The sequence below is a fragment of the Uranotaenia lowii genome, chromosome 3, assembly GCF_029784155.1.
Source record: "Uranotaenia lowii strain MFRU-FL chromosome 3, ASM2978415v1, whole genome shotgun sequence".
In the NCBI taxonomy this organism is placed as follows: Eukaryota; Metazoa; Arthropoda; class Insecta; order Diptera; family Culicidae; genus Uranotaenia; species Uranotaenia lowii.
The window spans coordinates 328,693,292-328,718,661 of NC_073693.1; the positions used below are offsets into that span (position 1 = coordinate 328,693,292).

Sequence of the window (25,370 nt, forward strand, 5' to 3'; positions counted from 1 at the left end):
CTTCCTGGATCAACAAAAACTGTGTTTCTGAGGTGAAAGAAATTCTGCTGAATTAAAAAGACTGCTTTCGGTTATTTTAAGTTTCTATGAACCTAAGGAATACGGTAATAATCCAACTTAGAATGTGTGAAATTTTATTTGGCGACACTGAAGAAAGAATTATAAAACGCCAACCAAAGCTTGATAAGCTTTTTTCTAAAGAAACAAACTTACGAATGGCCCGAATTTTTTTTTTAAATTTAAAATCCCTATCAAGAAGCAACCCTCTTGAAAACTGCAAGTTATCTTGGCTCTTGATTGGCAAAGTTATATAAAAGACAATCAAATTTTTGATATAAAAAAATAAGTAAAGATTTCTTATGGTGCTAGAAATATTTGAAAGCTACTCAGTTTGATTATATGATTTTTATTTAAATTTATTAAGACGTTTGGAGTTCAAAAACCTTCTTTCAAGAGTTAATATTAAAAAAACGATTTTATCCAACTCTATTTTTTCTGGTTAAGAATTAAAAAATTAACAGTCTTAATTTCACATCTTTCTGATCCAACATAAACGAAAACTTGTCGAAATATATATGGAAAACGGTCAAAACGAAAACTCTGGAGCGCGTTTTCTTAAAAACATTTTGATGTCTTTTTTTTGTAGAGAAATGAATCCACCTTAGATGAAATTTCAGGGACTAGATATCCAAATACGGCAAACGCATCATTTCTCATCATAACTGACAACCCGTGCAGTATATGAGAAGGCAATGCAAATCTTGCCGTGCCTAAAATATCCAAATTTGAGTCCAACTACCGTAAGATGAAAAGATGGGAATAGAAATAGACCAGGAAAAATGATTATGATCACATGGGAGAACTATTCCCTTCATTCCGATAGACATCGACACTCAACCAGTATAATATTCATACGCCAGGTTGGTCTCCTGTAGTAGAATGTTAATACATGGGCCCCGGAGAGGCGCAAGATGTGGGTTCAAGTCTCACCGGGAGACAAGGCGAATTTTTTTTTTCGCATGTTTTCAACATCAATTTTCCCTTATCTAGTCCCTGAAATTTCATCTAAGGTGGATTCATTTCTCTACAAAAAAAGTTTCGCTGACTGAATGTTTGAGTCAAGACCCATCTTTGGGTCACAGTTTAAAAATTTTGATGTCTTTTTACCGCTTTAAATTTATGGGAAGAAACGGAGGGATTTGTTTAAATTAGACCAAATGATGGTTTGATAGTATTGTGTTAATGTTTCAGAGTTTACTGTTTACTCAAAACAATGGATCAGTCATATTTTCACGCGAATTGTTATTTAATTTGTTAGTGGCTAGAAATGAAATTTAAAATCAAAATTTGACAGTCGCTCCAAAGAATTCCATCGCATACACCCAAAAGCTTCCCAACAAAGTTCACCCAAGTTAATTCTGTCATCCATTCCAATTATCTGCCGACTAAATAGAATCACAAACATGACCCAAGAATCTTGATTATTTCACGATCCGTTCCATTCAGCCCGATGTTCGCAAGATTCCTTCCCACCTTCGAATGACAACTTTGTTTAGTACCTTCATTTTTTCCCCTCCAATCTGTATCATACCATCATTCTCATCATCATCATCATCCCTAGCGAAAGAGAAAAATGAAACCGGACAATCACAGCAGGGAAGTGGGCTGCAGATGAACGCAAAGCTCGTCATTTGCTGTTCCCATCATTATGGTAGACCGGAGGCATTGGCACTGAGGAGGAAGGAAAAGCGTGGGAGAGCTAAAAACAAACGAACCTGATAATAGAAGCAAACCACCATCGTCGCTCGTTGTCGCAACATAAACACAAAGGAAGAAAGAACACCAACCAGCAGCAGTGCAGCGAGCAGAACAAACTGCAGAAAATAATGACGATAATGCCGAGTGAAAACTCGCCGGTAATGGCTGTGAATAATGTGTGCCGTTGATGTTGCTGAATGGTGGTTGGTTCGGGTGGGTGGATGAGCGAGGACTTCTGGTGAAAAATCTCTTCCCACGGTATGACGGAGTACTAAAAGTTGGCCAACAATGAGCGCCAAAGTCCGAAAATGTTTCGGTTTGATGAACTAGTGGCTTGGATTTAGTACAGTGCCAATTATATTTTTTGGCAATATCTTCGGCAGTTTTAAAGTTTACATTAAATAATTGATAAAAGAACAAACGACGAAAAACATGAACCAAATTAATTTTCGTTAGAAGAATCTTTGTTAAAACACATCCATCAAAGCAATCGTGTATTTGAAAATATTATGGTGGCTCCAGAGAGTCAACGTACCCTATCTGCACGGCAATGTTTTCCTGTTACAGCTTGATTGGATTCAAAGTTATGTTCAGTAAACTTATAAATATATTTTTTTTTTCAAATAGACAATCTAAAAATTAATAGAGTAACATAAAATTTAATATAAATTCACGTTGGTTAAAAAAACCAACAAAAAGAATTTATGGTGGCTCTAGAGAAAGATTTATTCATTTTTTTATTGAAGATCTTCGGAAGCAGAATCAAGTCAATCTAAAGATTCCCTTTAATTCAACCACGGCATAAGAATAGTTCAGATACCGATATTCAGATAGCAACTTACTATCTTCTTCAGTAAGCGTTTTCAATTGACTGAAGAAGATAGTGAGTTGCTATCGAAATACCGTTATCTGAACTTTTCTTATACCGTGGTTGAATTAAAGGGAATCTTTCGATTGCTTTGATTCAGTAGAATTATTTAACCAAGTAGGCTCACAACACATAACAGATCTTCGAATCCATAAAGAATTTAAATACTCGCAAATGTGTGAAAATACGTCCCAAAAAAAGGAAACTTTTTAATTTAGGAGATTGACATTTTATAACAAAAAAAAAAGATTTTCTTCAAAAATGATGAGACGATTCTGAAAAACTACATTTTATAGAAAGCGGCTGGAATCCAGCTGAGTTACAACAGCGCGAATGAGTGAATTAACGTCACAAAATTTGGTCGGATTTTCCCAAATCAAATATAATTTAGATTTTCTAATGGGTTCACTATTTTCAAATTAAAAAACAAAAAAAAAAACAAAACTATTGCAAAAAAAAATTTTTTTGCCGAATCTTCCAATAAAGTTGTAGTTTTAACGTAGAATTTCTCGATATGTTGCTATTCAATTGCCAGTCAAGATATGGAAAAAGGTTAGCAAAAGTTACTGAAAATTTATGATTGTACAAGTTGAAATAACAAAGTATCACTTCTGAAAATGTACATAAAAATTGAATATTCCAAAGAATGGTTCATAAAATTGAGTTCTGTTTAAACTGAGTAAATTCACGTCCCAACTTTAAAAAGACATTTGAAGTCAAAAATGGTCAATTCTAACGTGAATTCACGTCAAAAAAAAACAATCGAACACGACACAAACAATTTGAATGTAAATTACCAAATTAAATTCATTTTGATAAAAGTTCGATTTCCAACCGTTTGCTTTTTTATCAATTCCAAGTTATTTGGTTGACTTTTAGAACGATAACATTTAAAGAAGTTCGTAAAAGCGATTTCACGTCACGGTTGAATGTGTCTCTAGAATATTACAAATAATTTGCAAATTAAGGTTTCAACTTAGTGTTCAACTTTCGCCTAGACCGCTAGTAATTTCGACTTCTGAGAAAAAGCTATTGAATTTCTTTTATGTTAAATTTTCTCAAATCTTCAAAACAAAACGGAATTATGACTAAATTTCAATAAAGACTTACCCAAAATTGAATCTATGTTGAATCGCAGTTTTCAAATAAAAGTTGTTAAATGAGTGAAAAAATATAAAATTTCAAATACTCAAAAACTCTTTTTAATGATGTCAGAAATTGTTGTAAACTCATCTTTTCCCAAAATTATAGAATTTTTAAAACGCATTTAATATATGTATGTATGCATGTATGTATGATCAAACCAACGACCTTCTGAACTGGCAGGCATGTTATGCAAAAGAGCCAATATTATTCAATCTAATCAAAATTGTTCAATCGTGGGTGCTGGTGGTATAAGCTCTATTGAAATTCCAGCAACCCATTTCAGAATGGCAGCAACACATTCCGAGGTTACCTTCCTTGCCAATAAGTCCCGTCCAATCGTAGTTGCATGACCAAATGGGTCATGTAATTATGATTAGACTTTCCGTCTTTTATTGTTGACATATCCAGGTGATAAATTAGAAAATAATTGCCTAATTATTAAAAATTAGCACCCTTATACATCCAATAAAAAAAAAGACGTGAATTTAATTCAGAGATTGATAAATATAATATTTTTATTGTATTATGGATGAATATATGTATGTATTTATGTAGATAATCCACTATGGGTGCAATATATGTATGTATATGTATGTATTTATGTAGATAATCCACTATGGGTGCACGGATTAGAATTTTCTAACGCATTTAATCTCTGAAAAGAAAACATCCAGGCAAGATCATTCCTGGATTGAATGAAGGGTTAAACATTAATTCAAAATTAGCATTTATTTTTCACGTAGGTTTTTCTGTTGACGGTGTTTTTGCTAGAAAATGTAATGACACTGTGTCATCTAATCTAGAAAAGTCTTCCGGAAGGACTCGTAGAAATAAAAACCTCTGATCGTCTGATCTGATCTGTAATTATGTAGCCAAACGATTTAAAAACATGATTAACGCAAGAGTTCAAAGTTCATTAAATGTATACACTGTCATTTAAAACGCCTTCAATTACAGGTCTCCTCAAATTTACTCATGAGCCGCTATTGCTATCCTCGTTATGAACCGTACCTATTTGTCTCATTTTTATTAGTAGCTTGACACGCTTGGCCAGTTTTTTCCCCCGCCCAGTTATCTGTCTTCGGCCTAGATCATATTTCATATTATGGAGCATTTAAACACTTTACACTGGACAGAAAAAAAATTGGTTTGAAATATGCGCCCATTAAAATATTTACCTTATACCTAATTTCGTTACAAGAGGTTTCGTTGATAAAAAAAAAACATTGGAATCATCAATGCCAATATTTAAGAAATAAATATCTGGTCACAGTATCGAAGTATCGCCACTTTAAAAATCGACAAAACTTGAACATCCCAAAACAAATAAGATGATAGAGAAAAAATTCGACGTATCTTACAATCGAAATCTTGGGCTCTAAAATTGTTCACTGGCCTGACCATGCCTAATTTCGCTCAACGAGACTGGCATTGCAATGCATTGGCTTACCCACACACCAAGACTGCAAATATTTTGTTCAGGATAATGGTTTTTCGAATTAAAGGGAAACTTCCTAATTATCCCGAGATTTGAACGAAAACCCACCCGAATTTTGTGTCATTTTATTTCTCCTGAAATTCAGGATGACATTTGTACGAGTTCACAGGAACCCGTATAAACCCCGTAAATTCAGGACAATGTTCCCCTGACTCACGTTAGACGTATGTTTGAAAAATTGTGTGTCTCTTTCTATTCTACACAAAAAAAACAAAAAGATGTTTCTTCTCTTTTTCATCGTGTGTTTCGCTCTCAGTTCACATATATTTCATTTTTTCGCTTACCGTTTCGTTGTTGTTATCGCGCGGAGTAAACTTTTTCGTTTTGATTGGTTTGTGGAGTCTTCCATTTAGAAAAGTAAAGAAACTGAAATTCTTGTTGAGGTCTCACAACAGCAAATCAGCTCAGGAAAACAGCTGCCAAAATTACCTTTAGACTCGCAAGGAAGTTCTCCTGTAGTTTACAGGATATTTTGCAGCATTCCTGTAAGCTCAAAACAGATACCTCCCGATCTCTGCAGGAATCTCAAAAATTCTTTCGCTTTGGATCTTATTGGTTTTAATTTTTGTAAACGAGTTCAAATGCCCTGTTTGTAAAAAAAATATCATTTCACCTGGATTTCACAAAACAGTTTGTAAATATTTTTAAATTTGTTAACCCTCATCCGTCTAAGTGTTAATTTAACGCTCCTCGCCTTAAAACGCAATATCTCTCTAGTTTCTGAACCGATTTTTTTATATTCTTTATTATGTATTTTGAGAATCGAAAGATGACTTATTCTATAGTTTCCACACGCCATTTCACCAAAACGAGAGGTAATATATCAAACCTGATAAATGTTTTCAACTTAGGACCCTAAAGTTTTCTAAAATCAGTTATTAAAACATAGGCACCAAAATGTTGTTCCTGTGTTATCTCATATTTTTAAGCTTTAGAGTTGCCGATTTCACAATCAAAATTGGGCTTGTGATAAAGCTCAGTTTGAAAATCAGATGCCTCGTGAGCCGATGTCCGCGAGTTCATGCTCAAGAATAAATATCAAACACAGTTGTACCGAGTAAGTTTTTCAGTGACCGCCCAATGCATCGTTTATTTTTGTAAGCCGTAAATGACATAAAGATGTAAAAACGACTACATCATTCTGTTTTTTCCCCTCCCCACTTCAATGTTTCTAATACATCGAAACTCGTTCGAACCCAATTCCTTCTATCTTTCTTTCTTGGAACCCTTTTACAAGTCCAAAGCTCAGTTGATAGATTGAATGCTAATGATCCATGACAGGCCAAAAACCAGAAGCTACAAAATTTTCACCATTACACATATAGAGTGTAGCTCCCCATCATCCCATCCAGTGGGCTTAATTTCCCGGCAAGAATCCCTCTGCTGAGCCCTCTTGTCTGGTACAGGAGACAGCTCCCGGAATCGGGTGAGCAACATTTCCTCCTCCTGTTCCCACAGAATACACAATAATGGAACAAACCGAAAGCCAGAAGTGGATAAAAGCATCTCTCATTTTTCAGTCTATTAAATTTGCTCCCGGGTTTATCATCACTTGTTCGTCTGGCCCCTCGCTGGCTGTCACGTGGCAGCAAAATTCCGACAAAACGGCAAAAAATTATCCTCCCGTTTGCTTTGAAAGGCCGTAGCGGTGGCGTGCCAAACCCCCAAAGATCATCGTTTCGTTACACGGCTGTTTGGTTTGTTGCCATTTTTCGGGAATGGGGAGGTTTTTTTCCGCTTCACACCTACCTCCTTAGCTTTAGGAATGAGCCAACTGAAATTCAACTGAGTGGTCTAGTTTCATTATTGGCTGCCAGCCTGCCTGCTCGTTGTACTGTTTTGCCACTTAACAAACGATGCTCGTGGTTGCCGGTTTAATTAGCAGATATTAAACACGGAAAATTAAAAAAATGATAAAAAAAGGCCTCTAAAAGGGAATCAAGCTTTGTGATTTTACACAGGACAGTTTGCTGAGGGAATTGGCTGCCATGTGTAACATTTTGTGGTAAGGCTCAGAGACCGATATGTACATGTAACGATAATTATAGGTGGTGGAATCACTTTCGGTAGCCCTGCATGGATGTTGGTTGGAAAAATGTAAGTGAGCATCCACTGAAAACCAAGCAACTAAGAAAAACTTGGTTGGGAATTGTGAATAATTAGAAAAATCCAATTTCGGATTTAAGCTTTGAAAATTCACTGTTCAGATAACTTTTTAATAAAATTTCGATTATAAAAAAAAGGCTAATATTTTCCGGCGTTACAAGAAATAAACACAAGCAAGAAACAAATTATAAGTACTGAACTAATCAGTTCTATGCACGGCACGGTGTCAGTTTTGTAGCTTAATAACAACTAATTCGAAATCGCTGAAACTTTGCGGTGTTGATCAATCCTATCAAACGTATCTAGGGTAAGTGTTCCTAATTTGGCATGTGTCCCTAATGTTAACATACCGTTCGATTTTGACTGTTTCTGACGATATTTTTCACTTATCACAATTGTAAAAAAAAATTATAATGTAACGGATCATGTGAACTTTCATTTAACAAACAAATTAGTTTTCTAACTCACAGGATTTTTCGTAAAATGCGGATTGTTTCAAAGTATGTTCAAATTAAATGGAGTTGTTAGCAAATTTCTTAAAAAACACCAATTCAGAAATGGAAGATAAAAGCTGAATTTGTCAACCGATTTTTTTGAATTTTTTTGTCGGATTGTTTTTAATCATGATTTTAGTAATAAGTATGTTAGAACCATGATTTTTTCGTGTAAAAACTGAAAAAAGCTTATGTCCACAATTTGGAACACTATTTTCAATGTGTTCCTAATTATGACATAGTCAAAGTTTTCCAAACTATATCAAAGTCATAGAATGTATTTTAATTAAATTTGATTGATTGAATTGTGTTTCAACTTAATTTTCAACGATCTGTTAGAATAAACTGTTTTGAGTTAATAAAACATGATATTTTTTTTACTTCAGTGTATCTCATAGCTTAAAATGTTGAAAAAATATTTTTGCCAGGTTGTAAAGAACGCACCCTAGGCGACAGAAAAGGAAACCATCAAGTTACAGAGAGTTTCTCAACAAGAACAGAATCGAAAGGAAAAATTAAAAAAAAAAATCTAAATAAAATACTTTGTATATTGTCACATGGGGATCATGCAACACTTTTCAACTTCAATGACTTCTTAAACCCTAATGTCCACAGATAATCATACCGCATGTACATCAAAAGTTTTAAGGTTAAAGGGACATCTAATTAACATAGTCAGAAAAATAATTGGTTTCCCCAATTATTTTCAAATGTACAAAACAAACGATTTTCACACTACTAAGAAAAATGAGTAACATGCAAAAACCTTTGTTTTTAATGAAAAAGTGTGAAAAGTTATAGGTTTTGATTTATTTGTGATTTCTTTGCGCATAAAGCACGATCTGCAGTTATTTTTGATTCTGTTAGAAATAAAATTGATACTTATTATTTCGGTCAAAGATTTTTAAAAAAGAAAGCATAAGGGTGCTGTATACAGTAAGAGATAAAAACTACTAGAAAAAAAAAAATAAAACCATATTTCAGCATATGGAAACAAGATTTAAACTTTGAATCATTGATTAGCATGTCGATGCATTTTAGCGCAGACTGGTAACTGAATTTCGAAAATATTTATTTAAAAAATTAAATGATTGTCCGAAAAATATTTATACACCAACAGTGTTGATGTAGGATAATAAAATCAATATAAAGTTTGTAGGTGATATAATTAAGCCAATCCGTCATACTGTGTAAAGTAATTTACGGCATCAAAAAATTTAAAAAATTTGATTTTTCAAATTTTCTATGAGAATGAAAAATTTCAAAAAAAAGCTATCTCACGATGTGAGAAACTATGGCATCATCATTTTGTTATCATAAAATGTGATTTTAATATACTTAAATAAAAGTTAAATACAGTGAGGGGCAAAATAAAGTGTCCAAATTATTTTTTTATCAAGTTCTTTTATTTTTCTGGTTAAAATTCAACGAAAAAGCATCGTGATCATTTTTTAAATATTGTTTATTCTGTTCTTTTCAATTTTTGTTAATGTTGCGCTGTTTAAAACAAAAGTTTTTCTGATAGAAAAAAAAACAGTTAATATTCCAAAAAAACAGGGGCAAAATAAAGTGTCCAGATCGGTACAGCTTCAATTTGATTAAAACTGAAGGCAAATAAGAACGATTTAATAATGGGTATGGCCTCCTTCGGCCTTCAACACCTCCTACAAGTGCTTCGGTATACTTTCAACAAGGTTGTGCAAGTGTTGTGGGTCGAGTTCCTCCCACGCATGCTCCATGGCATCAAAACAAGTATTTTTAATTTGTCACACCAGTCTTATCAATCAGAGCATCGAGGATGGCCCACAGATTTTCGATGGGGTTCAGATCAGGACTTTGTAGGGGCCATTCAAGGGGTTTGATGCGGCAGGAACGGGACTTCATCAGATTGGCCGTATGCTCCGGATCGTTATTCTGCTGTAAAACGAAGCGCTCTTGGAGGCCCGTCTTGATGAGGGATACCTAGAGGTTTTCCCGCAGGATATTGGAATATGACTCAGCTGTCATGATTCTGTCAATTTTTACCAAATTGCCCACCTCACCCCAAGAAAAGCACCCCCACACAATCACGTTACCTCCTTCGTGCTTGACTGTTTCTTGGATATGGCGATCTTGGAGCTCCTCACCCGACTTGCGCCACATATGATCCCGCTTCTTCCGGTTGAATAGCTCGAATTTGGATTCGTCGGCCCACAACAATGTTTTCCAGTACTCGAGCCGTTTATCGGCGTGTTCCTTGACGAACTTGAGCCGCTTAGTCTTGTTCACCTGGCTGATGAGAGGCCTTCTCACTGCGATCTTTCTATGGTACTCCTTTGCATGGATGCGGCGACGGACAGTACAACGCAATACCGGAAATTGGAGCTCTTCCTGTATCTGCCGGATCGTTATTATTGCGTTTTTCTTCACTTCAAGAATGATTTTCTTGTCCGTTCTGGCTTCTGTCTTGGGCTTCAGTCCTCTTCCTGGGCGATCCATCTCCGATCCGAACGTTTTCATCTTCTTCATGATTTTTGATACCGCTGTCTTGCTGATTTCGTAGTGCTTGGCAACTTCCCGGTGCGTTTGACCGTTATTCACATCACGAACAACCAGTTTCCGGATGGACAACGGAATGGAACCAGAAATTTATGCGTTCTCCTTATTTTACAACTTATTCGAATTTAGACACCTGCTTGAATACTCCAGAGCCAAGCCAGTTGTTTATGAAACGTCAAAATATCCAAAACAAACAAATTCGAGGGGCCTCGCGATGGAAACTTATCGAAATTATATTGATTTTTGAGTTGGACACTTTATTTTGCCCATTTTTTTTTTGGAATATTAATTGTTTTTTTTTCTATCAGAAAAACTTTCTTTTTTTACCAGCGCAACATTAACAAAAATTAAAAAGAACATAATAAACAATATTTTAAAAATGATTACGATGTGTTTTAGGTGAGTTTTAACCAGAAAAATAAAAGAAATGATAAAAAAATAATTTGAACACTTTATTTTGCCCCTCACTGTAAGTGTTGTGGTATACAAATATTGCATCTAACAATGCTGTTGCATGATGTTCTTGAATCAATCTTGAACCAATGAATTTTCTTCTTTTGAAATATAATATATGTATCCATTGGAAAAGGTAAAGTTTGAATTTTAATAAGCTCAACTTCTACTACTTTCTTCAAAACTAGTGTGAAGGAATATTGTGTAGGATTTAAATAATCCTATTTATCTATTCATATTCAAAAAACGTAAAATTTATAAAAAGGTGAGTTTTGAAATTTTTCTCATTAAAGTATTAAAAAACAGACCCATATGAAAAATGAGGACCAAATAGTGTAATATTGGGTACGTGGATACATTTTTCCTCATATGTTAACATTAGGAACAATTATTGCCAAATAAGGAACATTTACACACTTTATAAAACATGATATTTCTCGTTAATTTAAGCTTTGAATGATTATTTCAAACCAAAACAGAGTTCAGAAAAGAATTTGGAACTTAGTTACCAAAAAATTGTAAATCTAAGAATTGACGATTCGGCCTGCTAATATCAAAGCTAAAAATCTCTGACATAATATAGCAAAATTAGGCGCACTTACACTACTGTTTGGGAAAAAAATCCATCAAAGGGTCTGGAACTATTTATTTAAGGTTGATTTTTCCAAATCCACTTGTTTCGATTCAAATTAGTTGTAATATTTTATCCAGAAAACATTACATGTTTTAAAGCTTTATTATGTTACGACTCACATGAATACTCACATTATACTGTAATTATGTGAGAATGAACAGATTTTTAACCTGATCCGTGGTAAAAATTTTAAGAAAACTTCAAACTTTCCAATAAAAATTTACTCCAAAAGCCATAGCAACACTCTTAAGCATTAAGCTGAAGGGTGTGTTTTCCTCACTAAAACACATTTGTGTTTTTAGTGAAATACATTAACTTAGAAAAAAAAACCTTCTATTGAATGTTAATTTCTTTCACAAAGTTAACAAACGAAATAACAAAGCTATTGCATAAGAGTTGGTTGTTTTTTATCTTGTTCGATAACACAAGGCAACAAAGGCAAAGACTAATGAGCTGATTTTGACTTATTTGAGATGGCCAAATCAAAATATAAAAATTGATTGTTTTTATCAGCAAAATTATTGAAATTAAATAGCTAACTTTTGAAAAAAATAAAAATCAGTTTTTTATACTCAAATCGAAGTTTTTTTTGTCAATAATCATTTTTTGCAAAGACCGCGAATATTTTTGACTTCTAAGAAAACTGAGATTTCTCTATAGTTTATTTATCACATTCTGGTAATATATGAGAATTTTCAGGATATTTTGAAATAATTTTCAGTTAAAATAAATTACAGATATTTTTTAAAGCATAAGTCAAAGATATTGGCAGGATTCAACAAAGATGTTAAAGGAACTTGAACCTTTTATATCGCAAGCTTAGGAAAGGTTTTAAGTGATATCAGAAATATTACATTTTCTATATTGCTTTTTTTTAACTTGTGATTTATTTTTATTTTTCAATCATTGGTTCTGTGAAACTAGAATAGCTAGCCAAAATCTCAATCCTTGATCAAATGGAACAGCTTTTCAAACAGTTTTTCTTTTCAATAATTAATTTTACTCAAAACTCAAATTGCAAACTTTCAAACGCTACATCACAGAAATTAGAGGTTTTAGACAAAATCAGACAAATGATTCGGATTCAGAAAGGCAAAATCTTTAAAATTTGTCTTCCTGATACAGTGGCTGTTTCCAAGCAAACATTACATTACCGGAATGTTTATTTAGTTATAAATATCAAATTTGGAATATAGTTGCTTTAAAAATCCGGTTCAGCTTTACTGTGAATCAATGGATGAAGAAACTGATCTCTGATATCTAAAATCATATATACAAATTTTATTTTGAAGTTCAAATTCATAGGCTTTGCATACTTTAGATCGAGTTTCAATAGTTTTTTAAATTAAAACCCCGAATGTTTCTAATTTATATTGGTTTAGGAATCTTCTTGATTTCATTATCATAAATTTAAAAGTCAAAGTTTTGAATTCCTTTAGCATTTTTTTAAATAGGAGAGAGTGGTGTAACGTTGGCTCCTCTGAATATTTCAGAGGTGTTTAAATTTAACTGGCATCGCCGTCGCTTTGCGTAAGCATATTTTTCTATATGTTGTTGACTTTAATACCCATCAAATCCTTTTTTATTTATCAAGCTTTAAAAAATTGAAAAAAATTACTCACATAATTAAACAAGCACCCGCTAATTGCATCTATGAGGAACCTAAAGTTCATAACAAAAATATGCTCATACGCTTATGATCTTAGTTTTGTCATGTTCTTTCACGTGGAATAGAAATTTTGGATTTAACATCAAAAAGTCACACAAACGCAACCAATTTTCAAATCATAGCTTTTAGTTTTAGGAGTTATATGATCATACACGACTCTTTTTATTATTTCCTCATCTAAAATTGCTCTAACATAACTAAATGAATTATGAAATTTCAGTTTTGGGTCAGCTCATAATCTTGCAACGTTATCTAGTCAATTTGGTTTTGGTGGCCTTCGATTTCCCAATATTTTTCAAAATAAAAAAATACCTTTTCTCAAAACAAACTGGATTCGAGGAAATTTTTTTAATTTAAAAAATAATAAAAATACCTTATGATACCTTAAAAATGTAGAAAACCTTTCCATTTATTTTTATCTTTTATAAGAAAGAAATTATGAAGCAAAGTAAAAAGTGGCCCATGGCACCCCACACTCCCCTATTTATTTCAAACTTGAAATTCATTAGTTTAAAATAAAACAACGCAGTCGGTGAATTTATACTGAATCAAAGCAATCAAAAGATTTCCTTTAATTAAACCACGGTAAAAGAAAAGTTCTGATACCGGTATTTCGATAGCAACTTACTATCTTCTTCAGAGAGCGTTTTCAATCGAATGCGTTTCGACGAAAAATGGATTTGTCATTTTTGTATAATTTTACAATTGATGTGAATAAACCCGGACAAAATCCGGGCAGTTTTCTACAATATTCGGACGGGACTTGTCTCTAAAATTTCATTGAAAAATCGGGCTAGCCAGGATAAATCCTGGCAATTTGGCTTGCTAATATATAGGATTTGAAAGATGAAAAATGATTGGATAAAATTGAAAAATGTTTGTTTTTGACATACCTCCATAAATATTGAAGAAATGGATTACAATTTTTCACACATAGGGCAGATAAGGGCATAACGAGCACCCGGGTCATATTAAGCATTCCATTTTTAAAAGAAAGAACGAATTTTTTCAAATTTATTTTCATGAGGAACTGTTTTGTAGTTCCTATTGTATTAATTTTTCAGCAAAAACGAAATCTCTTTATCATCTTTATAAAACTATTTAAGAAAAAACCAACTATATTTTCAGGTTACTAAGATATTATAATTTTTGAGCACCGGAAAATGAACTCTTATAGTTGTTAAATCACCTTGATCTATCAAATACGCACTTCAACATGATGTACACATTGTTCCTCAACTTTCACCATTATAAAATTTTTAATTTTTCACTTTAAATCCTTTTCACATTATCTTGTGTACGTGGGGCATATAGAGCACCATTGATCGTTTCACGATGATCATTTCCTGTCGTAGATGTCTGTCGATGAAGTCGACTAAATTATAGAACCACAACTTGAAAAGTTTACATCTGACGATTCAGTTTATTGGTTAGGTGTTGGAGAGGTAATGTTTTTTTACATCATGTTTCTGGTGCTTTGTTAAGCAGAGGATGCTTCTATCCGTATAATGCAACAATCGATATTATCGATCATGAAATAAAATGAGTAAAATTAAAACAAATAACCTCGAAAAGGAATCGATTACGAGTCTTCTGATAACCTTTCTGACACCTAACCAATAGGCCAAATCGTCAGATGAAACAAGTCTCTATAATTCAGTTGACATCATCGAGTTGAATTCGCTGCTAGATTCTACGGCAGAAAATGCTCATCGTGCCCCGATTAATGGTGCTTATATTGCCTCAGCGGGGGTTCTCATTATGCCCCACAGTAACTGATTATCAGCTTTTTGCAAAATATTTAAAAATGCATTTTTAAACGTTTTTATCTACTTTTTCAAGTTTAAGCTTGTAAGGAAATAGACTTTTTTCAGCGTCTGAACTCGAAACAATGAAGTAACTCACAAATTATAGCTGTTTCCTTTGATTAAATTAGCGTCCTTCTTAAGTTGGCCATTATGCCCTTATCTCCCCTAATAACTGGCAAATAAATTCATTTTTTACTTTAAAAGCTATTTCCCAGAAATATTAATTTTTGATTTTTTTTTTAATTCTTGAAAGTTCTGTATGGAATTGACATATATACAAAACCACAGAAAATTGTCTTTGTAGGAACTAATATCAACACATTACAAACGTTTTACATACATTCATTACAATTTGCTTTAAGCGCAGAGCGGTGTTGTTTTTAAGAATCGGTGGAACATGGCATAAGTTATTTCAACACTGTTCGTTTAATGGAAATTCACCCCCTCTATGAGTCAATTTTTCATTTGCTCATAACTTTCTCACAATCTAATTTTTTAAACATTATTTTGCTCACTTATACCTTTGCTATTTACAAACATTTCTGCATACTTACTTTTTATGTGAGTTAAATAACAGGAGTTATTGGGATAACATTTCTAAAGCTTCGTATTTTAGTCCATTGTCACCCCGCACAATGATTATTAAGAACTGAATCAGTGAGATCAATTTTTATAAAAAAAAATAAAATAAAATAAAAAATAAAAATAAAATAAATAAATTATAAAAAAATATCAATAATATTTGAATATTATTGGTTCCTACTCTGGCCCTAAATTACGATTGATTTATTGAAAAGTCCCGTTTTACAAAGCATTGTTACATTTTTTGAAAGCATGATTCAAAAACATCCAAAAAAAAAAAATGTTTTAAATGCATTGTAGTGCTGAAACTCCAGCTTTGTTATACATATAAAGATTTTTAGAAGAATTTTTTCCTAATCATTTTTGGAAAATGTGTTGAAAACCAGAAAATAGAATCAAATTCTTCTAAATTTTCAATGATATGACAGTGATAAAAAAACCAAATCAATTAATATGTTCAAGTGGCTTGTGATACAGCTCAGTTGGCAATTCAGTTGCCTTCTGAGCCGATGTCCGCGGGTTCGAGCCCGAAATTAAACATCAAACACAGTTGTACCGGATATTTTCCAATAACTGTCCGCCATCTGCAAAGTTAATAAAAAATCACGAATGCAACGAGGATAGTAAAACGACTATAATCAAAATAAAAAAAAATCAAACAAATTGAAAATTGAAAGACAATAAGAATCTTGATTTTTGATCGGGAAAACCGGGAAAAACCGTGAAATTTTAAATGATAAAGTAGTGACCATCCTGACCGAATTGGAATTGGAAATTGATTTTTTAGAACGCATGCGAAATAATTGGTCATGATTTTTTATTGTGATATTTTTTGGTGCCGCTGGAGTTGATTACGACGTCAAAAGCAAATCGGAAGACCGCTAAGAAAATTATGAGATAAAAGTGGATCGGGAGACCGCTGAAAAGATAAAATTGGTGAAAGTGACCGGAAGACCGCTAGCAAAATTGGTAAAGCGGATAGGGCGAAGAAAAGCAGATTGTGAGACTGCTAGGATATTTGGTGAAAAATTGGAAGAGCAAATCGGGAGACTGCTTGTAAAATTGGAAAAAAAAATAGTAAAATGGATCGGGAGACCGCTAAAATATTTTGTAAAAATTTGAAATAACGGATCGGGAGACCGCTAGTAAAATTGATGAAAATGTGGAAAGGTGAACCGTGAGACCACTAGGGCATTTTGTGAAAATCGATAAAGAGAATGGGAGGACCGCTAGGGTATTTTGTGAAATTATTGAAGAGAGGATCGGGAGACCATCAGGATGATTGGAGAAAATTTATCAAAGCGGTTTGGGAGATCTCTATGAAGTTTGATAAAAATTTATACAAATTCATAAAGCGGATCGGAAGACCGCTAGGATGTTCAGTGAAAATTCGAAAGAGCAGATGGAAAGGCACTAGAAAAATTAATGAAAATTTGGCAGAGCGGATCGAGAGAACGCTAGAGGATTTGGTGAAAATTACTAGAGCAGATCGGAACACCGCTGAAGTAAATAATTGTTTTAGTGGATCGAGAGACCGCGGTAATGAATGGAACGGTTCTGGAATCCGTTGAGAAATTTTTGAAAGTGACTCGAGACTAGTACAACTCAGATCGAGACGAAAATACACACACGGGCATTTTACAGGATGGACAATCGATTCCTGATTTCAAATATTCTTATAAGACGACACGAGATAGATTCGTGAACTTTTTATGTTTTTGAAAAAAAATTCGTTTTAAGCATTCGAATAATATGAAAACTCGTTCACAGGTGTTCTTTGCGATGGTCAATCAATTTCTTATTTCAAATTTCAATTCGATAGACAAGGGAAAGGTTCGATCAAAAATTCTTTTTTACATTTCATGAAAATGCATCCTAATTAAAATCAAACACAAACTTATTATAAATTGAAAGCGAAACGAAGTTCATATAGAATGAGCTTGTACTAGATAAAAATCCTACATACAATATCAAGTGTCAGTTACTACAGTAATCAGTTTTATCGGCTTTATCGGTGAAAGTTTTCGCGTAGGAACATTTGAAGATTATGAAAATTGTGGCTGATAGAAAGCTTGAAAAAAATTAATAGATTGAATGAAGGACGAACACGAAATTATAGCGACATCGAAAATGTCATGCCAATTTTCTTATAATGTTTAGAATCTAACCAAAATTTCAGGGTAGTTTTATTCATATAAATACTTTAAAAAAAAGTTAATCGATGGAGCCTTGAGTGTTAAATTGAACGCATTTTCGCTTGGTACCCTCCATCAATGTCTTTACAGTGTCATTTGGAACAAGTTTCTCAGTTTTTTTTTTCATTTTCTCAACATGTCCTTCTCGCCTTTGACTGTATTCTGGCTCTTCCGAAGTTCCTGCTTTATTATTACCCAGTTCTGATCCACCGGGCGCAGCTCCGGACAGTTTGGCGGGTTCATGTCCTTTGGAACAAAATGGACAGAATTGGGCTAATACCACTCCAGGACATTTTTAGTATAGTGACATGGATTGTATCCCATTTACCCGAAAACCATTGCCCAGAATGAATTTTTCCCAGAATGACAAATACCCGAAATCAAACCCCAGAATGAACCATTTCCCAGAAAAAAATTCCCCAGAATGCACCATTTACCAGAATTTTTTTTCCCAGAATGGATCATTTCCCAGAATTTTTTTCCCTAGAATGAACCATTTACCAGAATGGCACAAATCCCAGATTTTTTCCCCTAGTATTTTTATTTGGTTTTTTTTTCCTAATGAATTCTTGAATATTTCATATGATTCGAAATTAATTTTTTCAAAATGATTTTTTAAATGAAACTACGACTTTGAAATTTTCCAACGAAATTTATTTTATAACCAATACTGTGCTTTGTTTATGGTTTGGGTACTTTAATTGATTCAATGCTTACCATGGTCCTTTAAAAAACCGTTTTGGTATCCGACTCCTCACGCTGCGCGTTCGAACTTGAAAGCCGTTTTGTCCTTCACGCTGTCGCGTGGCGGACGGGGCTAAGGGATCACCCCTAGCTTTCACGCAGACCTAGGAAGCCCCGGCAGACCTAGACCAATGTCTTAGGGCCGCCGCTTCCGACGGCGGGTCGGCGGCCTCCTCGGATTTGGGAGCTTCGCCGGCTTTGTGCCGCCTCAGCCCCTTTATCCTCGTTGGTTGCGGCTTTGCCGCAAAAGAATAAAGTTATGAAACCCCATTTTTTTGTAACAATTCTTTTTTTTTTTAAATAATTTCTAGTAAGGATAAATGTTTTTAATTTTCTGGGAAATGGATCTTCAGGCGAAAAAATTTCTGGTACATGGTTCATTCTGGTGAAAAAATTTCTGGGAAATGGTACATTCTGGCGAAAATTTTTCTGGGGAATGGTTCGTCTGGGGAAAAAAAATCTGGGGAATGGTTCTTTCTGGCGATTGGAATTCTGGGGATTTTTCATTCTTGGCAATGGTTTTCAGGTAAATGGAGTACAACCGTAACATGATGCCAAATCTGACCGAAATAGTGGAGCTTCGTCGTGCTGCTGCAAGAACGGCAGATTTGTAGATCTCGACTTTTCTTCTTCTTAAATTTTCGTCCACATCGAACTTGCTCTTGCCGGTGAAAAAACTCCGACCTTGGAATTAGCTTAAAATCGGCATTTATATACGTTTCGTCGTCCATCACACAGCAGCCATATTTTGTCAGCATCTTCTCGGAGAGCTTTCGTGCCCGCTCATCGCGGTTTGGGAAGTTCTGTTCCTTATATGTATGAACTTCATGAACTTCTTTGCATTCTGGACGTAGCTCTGCGACATGCCGATCTTTTTAGCGAAATCACGGCTTGAGACGTTGGGATCATCCGCTTCACCTTTCCCTCCGTCTTTTTGTTCTCCGGCCCCGGTTTTCTTCCAGCTCCTTTGACGTTGTCCAACGTCAACCGCTCCTGAAATAGCTTCAACACTCTGGAGATGGTTGAATGGTGAATGTTCAATATTTTTCACAACTGCCGGTGCGACAGGTCAGGAAATTCCAGTTGTTTAGAAAGAATTCGTTCTCTCAACTCGAGCTGGTTCACCTCCATTTTCGTTGAATCGAAAAACACAACTTCGAGTTTGACAGCATGTAAACAATACACATCAATGAGAAAGTGTGTAAAATTTGGTTGATTTTTATCCAGTGGTAATGCCCTGTTGAATGTGTCCCAATAATGTTCAACATAAATTGGAAACATTTATGCAGCGAAGAAAAAAAGACGAATAGAAAGTTAGAAGAACTGAATAGATGTTGAAATTTGAAAACAAGCATTTTCATCACATGCCATCGAAGATCGATCTATTTGTTCCTCATAGATCAACTATTTTGAAGTGGTTCAGTCAGAACCCCATAACCTTATTTTTTAAATATTTGATACAATCTTTTGTTATGGGTTAAATAGAATTGGATTTGAAGATTGATACATGTTTCAGAAAAAAAAATTACAGATAGAGGTTCTGTAATTCCAGTTTTGTTTTTTTTTCAAAATTAGAACAAAATCTATCTATAAAAATAAATTTCTGTCTGTCTGTCTGTCTGTCTTTCTGTCTGTTCCCTATAGACTCGAAAACTACTGAACCTAATTGCGTGAAACTTGGCATATAAGGGTAGTGGAGGCCGGGGAAGGTTCCTATGATAGTTTGGGACCCCTCCCTATTCCTGGAAGGGGGAAGGGGGTCTTTCATTTAAAAGTAATAAGTCTACATAACTCGAGAACTGATCAAGCAAATCAAACCAAACTTGGCATGGATGGAAACTTAAGTACGAGGAATGTTTCTGAAAATATTTGGTACCCCTCCCTCCTTCGAGTGGGTAGATAGAAAGGGGGAGGGCAACCTTGCAATTTTGTACAGAACTGGAGAACTAATTAAGCTAATGGAACCAAATTTGACATGGGAGGGTAGTGGAATACGAGAAATGGTTCTATGATTATTTCAAACCCCTCCATCCTTCCAGTGGTGATACAGGAAGAAGGAGGGGGGGGGGGGCTTTCATACCTTTTTTATTGCATAATTTGAAAACTATTCGAGCAAATGAAACCAAATTTGGCTTGGAAGGATGTTTGGGTACGATAAATAGTTCTATGAATATTTGGTACCCTCCCTCTTTCCAGTGAGAAAATAGAAAGTGGGGAGGGAGCTCTTTCACAATTTTCAGTATAACTGGAAAACCAATCAAGCAAATGGAACCAAATTTGGTATAGGAAGGTATTTGATTACGAGAAATGTGTCTATGATAGTTTACGAACCCTTCGTTCTTACAGTCGGAAAATCTTAAGAATGAAGGGTGCTTCCATACAATTTGTTTCATCACACGGGCACTTACCCAGCAAATGGAACGAAATTGGGCTTGGGAGGGAATTTGAACACAAAGAATGTTTCTGTGAATATTTGGTACTATTGCCTCCTTCCAGTGGGGTAATTGGAAGGAGAGGGGGGGTCCTTTATAACTCGCATAACGCATAACTCGAGAACTAATAGAGCAAATGGAAACAACTTTGGCATGGGAAAGCATTTGGATACGTAAATTGGTTATTTCCTTTTTTCAGACTTCTCTCTCCTTCAATTGGGGATACAGTTAGAGAAGACGGTACATACGATTGTTTTTCATAAATCAAGAACTTATTTAACAAATGGAACCAAATATGACTTGGGAACAATCATACAATCGAGCAAATGGAACAGAATTTAGCATGGGAGTGTATTTAAATACACGGAATGTTTGATCTTGATCCCCACCTTCCAGGTAGAAGATAGGTTGGAAGAGGGGCTTTTATAGCATAACTTGATAACTAATAAAGCAAACGAAACCAAATTTGGCATGAGAAGGTATTCGAGCACAAGAAATGTTTTTCCGGTGGTTTAACACCCCTCCCTTCATTCAGTGGAACGATAAAAAGTGGGAAAAGGGTCACTCATATATTTTTTTGATATTTCGATAACTAATCGAGAAAATGGAAGCGAATTTGCATGGGAGCATATTTGTATACGGGCAATGTTTCTTTGATGATTTGAGGCCCCCTTATCTTATATATAAAGTGGAGAGAGGGTCATCCGTTTTTTTGAATATCTCGAGAGCTTAAAGAGAAGGGAGCCATTTATGACATGGGATCGTATTTGTATACAAGAAGTGTTTTTCTGATGTTATGAGACTCCCCTTCATTTCATTAGGGATATAGGAATGGGCAAGGGGGTCACTCTCACAATTTGTATAATAATTCGAGAACGAATGGGTGAAATAAATGTCCCTTGACGTTATTTTGATTCATAAAATGTTTTATGAAAGTTTGAAACCCACTCCATATTAACCCTTTCCTTCCCACGAAGTTTTTCACGTTTTAAAAATAGAAATATTGATTTACAGCTAAAGTTCTAGAACAAAAGATACATAATTTAAGCCTACTTTAATGATCCATTTGATAAATTTGGGTTTTGAGGTGGATCATATGTGCTCCATTGGGAAGATAACAACACATAGGGTGCAAATGAAAAACAGGAAATAATTACTAAAAAACATGGAATTTCATCACTTCATTGATCACAAACTAAAACGATACTATTTGATGAAAAACTTCTTTGGTATACACATACCTCGAAAGTCTATTTATTGAAATATCTGAAATTTTCATTTTTGCCTTGAACAATTGGCCGCCATGACACTTTGCGCAAGGGAAACAAAACATGCCGTTTTTCGAGAAAATCTCGAACTTTTACAAATATTTTGAGACATGTGGTCATTTAAGCAGATGAAATAACTATCCTGAAGCGATTTTTTTTGTTGAGGAAATGATTTTCTTGAGTATTGATAAGAAGCTTCACAAGAAGAAAAGTACGTTTTGTTCCCAGTGTATCACCAGTGATCCACTTAACTTACTCAAGAATTTATATGTTTTAGTTGAAATCTAAGTAAACCATCATTTGATTCTGCTTGCATAAGCAACCTTCTGCACGTCAGTATTTTTATTTGAAGGAAATTATAAAAATTTGTCAAGTTATTGAGCAACAAAGGACGATTTGATTTAAATTCGAAAAAAATCCGACTTTTTTGCAGCTTTTGATCTGCCAAGCAAAACCTAGCGAACCGATTTTCTTCAAATTTTGTGCAATGTTTCTTCACTTATATCTACACATTCGGTGAAAAAATGGTGTTGATCCAAAGCGCCCAGTTCAAGTGCGAGCTGTGCAAAGTTGTGGATCACCTGTGCTACCATGGGAAGGAAAGGGTTAAAAAGGAACGCCGAAGTTCCGTATATAGACAAAATATTTTGGCATAAGTTATAAACTTATAAAACAGAGAGATCCAGAGTCATAAAAGGATTAAAACACTGATTTTAAAAAAAATTATTAAGTTTTTAAATTAAAAACGTTGCAATTTTATGTCGATGAAAAATTTAAAACAAATTTTAATTGAATTTTAAATTTTGGGCAAAAAAATGAAAGTTTGAATAACTAGGAACCACAAACATCAATAAATTTTGGAAGGTGTAGCAAAGCACACCGGGTCAGCTAGTATCAGATAAAGTAGCAATTGTATCTATTTCATAAGATGAAAACTCTCGAGTTTAATTTTTGACAAAAATCAATAGCAAAGTTCATCTGTAGATCGTTTACCAAGATAATGCTTCCAATTAACTCGTTTAACACGGATAATTTGATAACAGTGATAGTATCCTAATGGGGCTCGAAAGCAAAACTCATCAGAACTTTTCTCATAATCCGGCAAATGAAAAGATTTTACTACCTCACATCCAGAACTGCTCTCCAACGAATAACGCAACGAAAAGCTTCCACTTCCCGAACGGTGAACGGAAGTCCAAATGAGAACAATAACAATCAATCCAAACAACAACAACACCAAAAACAACAACATCTCGTAGGGCAGTCGGGAAAGAATCCGGAAAACACGGAATCAAAATTGCTTACAAAATCTAATTTCCTCCTTCTCAATTTTCTCCTTCACAGACGCCTGGAACTCATCATCGATGGTGGCATCATCGTCGCCATTTCCGGTCGCTGGATTATCGACTTTGGCGGCAGCTTCCTCCATGTTTCGGGAGGATGAGCAACAGCTTCCGGTGGCGGCCGGCGGTCTACCAGGCCCAGGCTCTTCCGGCATTTCTGTCTACAATGAAACGTCGGAAGACGATGAAGATTCCGGCGGGGGAGGAAAGCTGGAAGACACCGGAGGAGGTGGTGGGGGCGCGGGTGAAAGATTTCGCTCGGTACCATCCGAGATCGAAGACGATAGTGGATTTGCTGGAGATGATGCTGGTGCCATCCTGCTAGTGCCCTCTTCGTCAGCAGATGGTGACGATGATGAGCTGTCATCGGACCAAGTCGATGGAGGTGGGCTGGGAATCTTTGGCCGGGGCAAACGGAGAAGATACTGGCGGCGACGAAGACGGAACCATGTTCGGACAAGTGAAAGTTTCCGTAGCAAATTGCTTCCGACTTCCGACGATGGGAGGGACAATAATATCGGCGAGATGATGATGGGGGACGAAGAAGCACCAGAGGATCATAACGATAATGTCAACGGCATCGTAATTAATCATGTGGGAGCTGCCAACAGGAGGAGGATTGAGAGCAATCGTCGATGGCGCAGACGGAGGCGGATGTCGGAGGAGGAATCCAGGGAAGGGTGCCGGTGATGATGTTGGAATGTGGAGACACCGGAGAAGTGTCTCTGGGGCCAGTGAAAATAGTGATTCGAACCGGTTGGATTCCGCCATCGAGAGACAGGACCGGAGGTATGATATCCGATTACTTTAATATTGATGAGTTTGATGAATTTAATATGCGCCTTCTCGGAAAGGAAGGGCCAATGGAGAATGTTAATAGTTGTCGAACGGAACTTTTAGAGAAACTTAGCGGGGTAGATATGAACAAACGCCATCAAATTGAACAAAGTTTCAATGAATTGAATTTCTTAACCTAGGAAATCCAACAAAGATGTTTTTTATAAACTGTGTTTACTTCCACTTATAGGGTAAACATATATTGGGATAATATATGATTTTGTTTTTTCGCGATTCTGTAATATAATCACAAAATTGAGATCAAGTTAAATATCTAAAATCGAAAAATAACTCCTTAACAGGCTGAAAATTTTTATAATGTTTTCTGAAAAAAAATGATAACTGAATAGAGTGGTCATTTATACCAATTTTGGTCAATTTTGTCATTGTAGTCAAGTTTGTGTCAATTGTTGGTCATTGTATGTTGTCAATTTGTCAATTTGTCATGTTTGTAATTTTGTGAGTCATTTTTGGTCTAATTTTGGTCAAGATTATGGTCAATTTTTGTCAATTTTGTCAATTTGTCTATTTTGTCAATTTTTGTCAATTTTGGTCAATTTTGTCAAATTTTGTCAATTTTGTCATTGTGGTCAATTTTGTCAATTTGTCAATTTTGTCAATTTTTAGTCTCAAGTTTGTTCAATTTTCTGTTCAATTTTGTCAATTTTGTTCAATTTGGTTCAATTTTGGTGTCAATTTTGTCATTTGTCTAATTTGTGTCAATTTTTGTCAGTTTTTGTCAATTTTGGTCATTTTTGTCAATTTTTTGTCAATTTTTGTCAATTTTTGTTCAATATTTGGTCAATTTTGTTCAATTTTGTTCAATTTTTGTCTAGTTTTGTCAATTTTGTCAATTTTGTCAATTTTGTCAATTTTGTCACAATTTTGTCAATTTTGTCAATTTTGTTCAATTTTGGTCAAGTTTTGGTTCATTTTTGATCAATTGTCAATTTTGTCATTTTGTCAATTTTTGTCATATTGTGTTGTCAATTTTGTC

The 25,370-nt window shown here is 34.7% G+C and overlaps 1 protein-coding gene and 1 pseudogene across 1 annotated transcript in view; both read left to right on the forward strand.

Moving 5' to 3' along the window:
• Positions 1–24,319, forward strand: part of LOC129755663 (uncharacterized) — a 36,031-nt gene extending 11,712 nt beyond the window's left edge. Inside the window, exon 2 of the mRNA XM_055752275.1 lies at positions 23,538–24,319. Coding sequence (XP_055608250.1) covers positions 23,538–24,226 — 689 coding nt within the window. The 3' untranslated portion in view covers positions 24,227–24,319. The remainder of the gene's footprint in view (positions 1–23,537) is intronic.
• LOC129753822 (adenylate cyclase type 5-like) overlaps positions 24,226–25,370 on the forward strand; it is a 150,970-nt pseudogene continuing 149,825 nt past the window's right edge.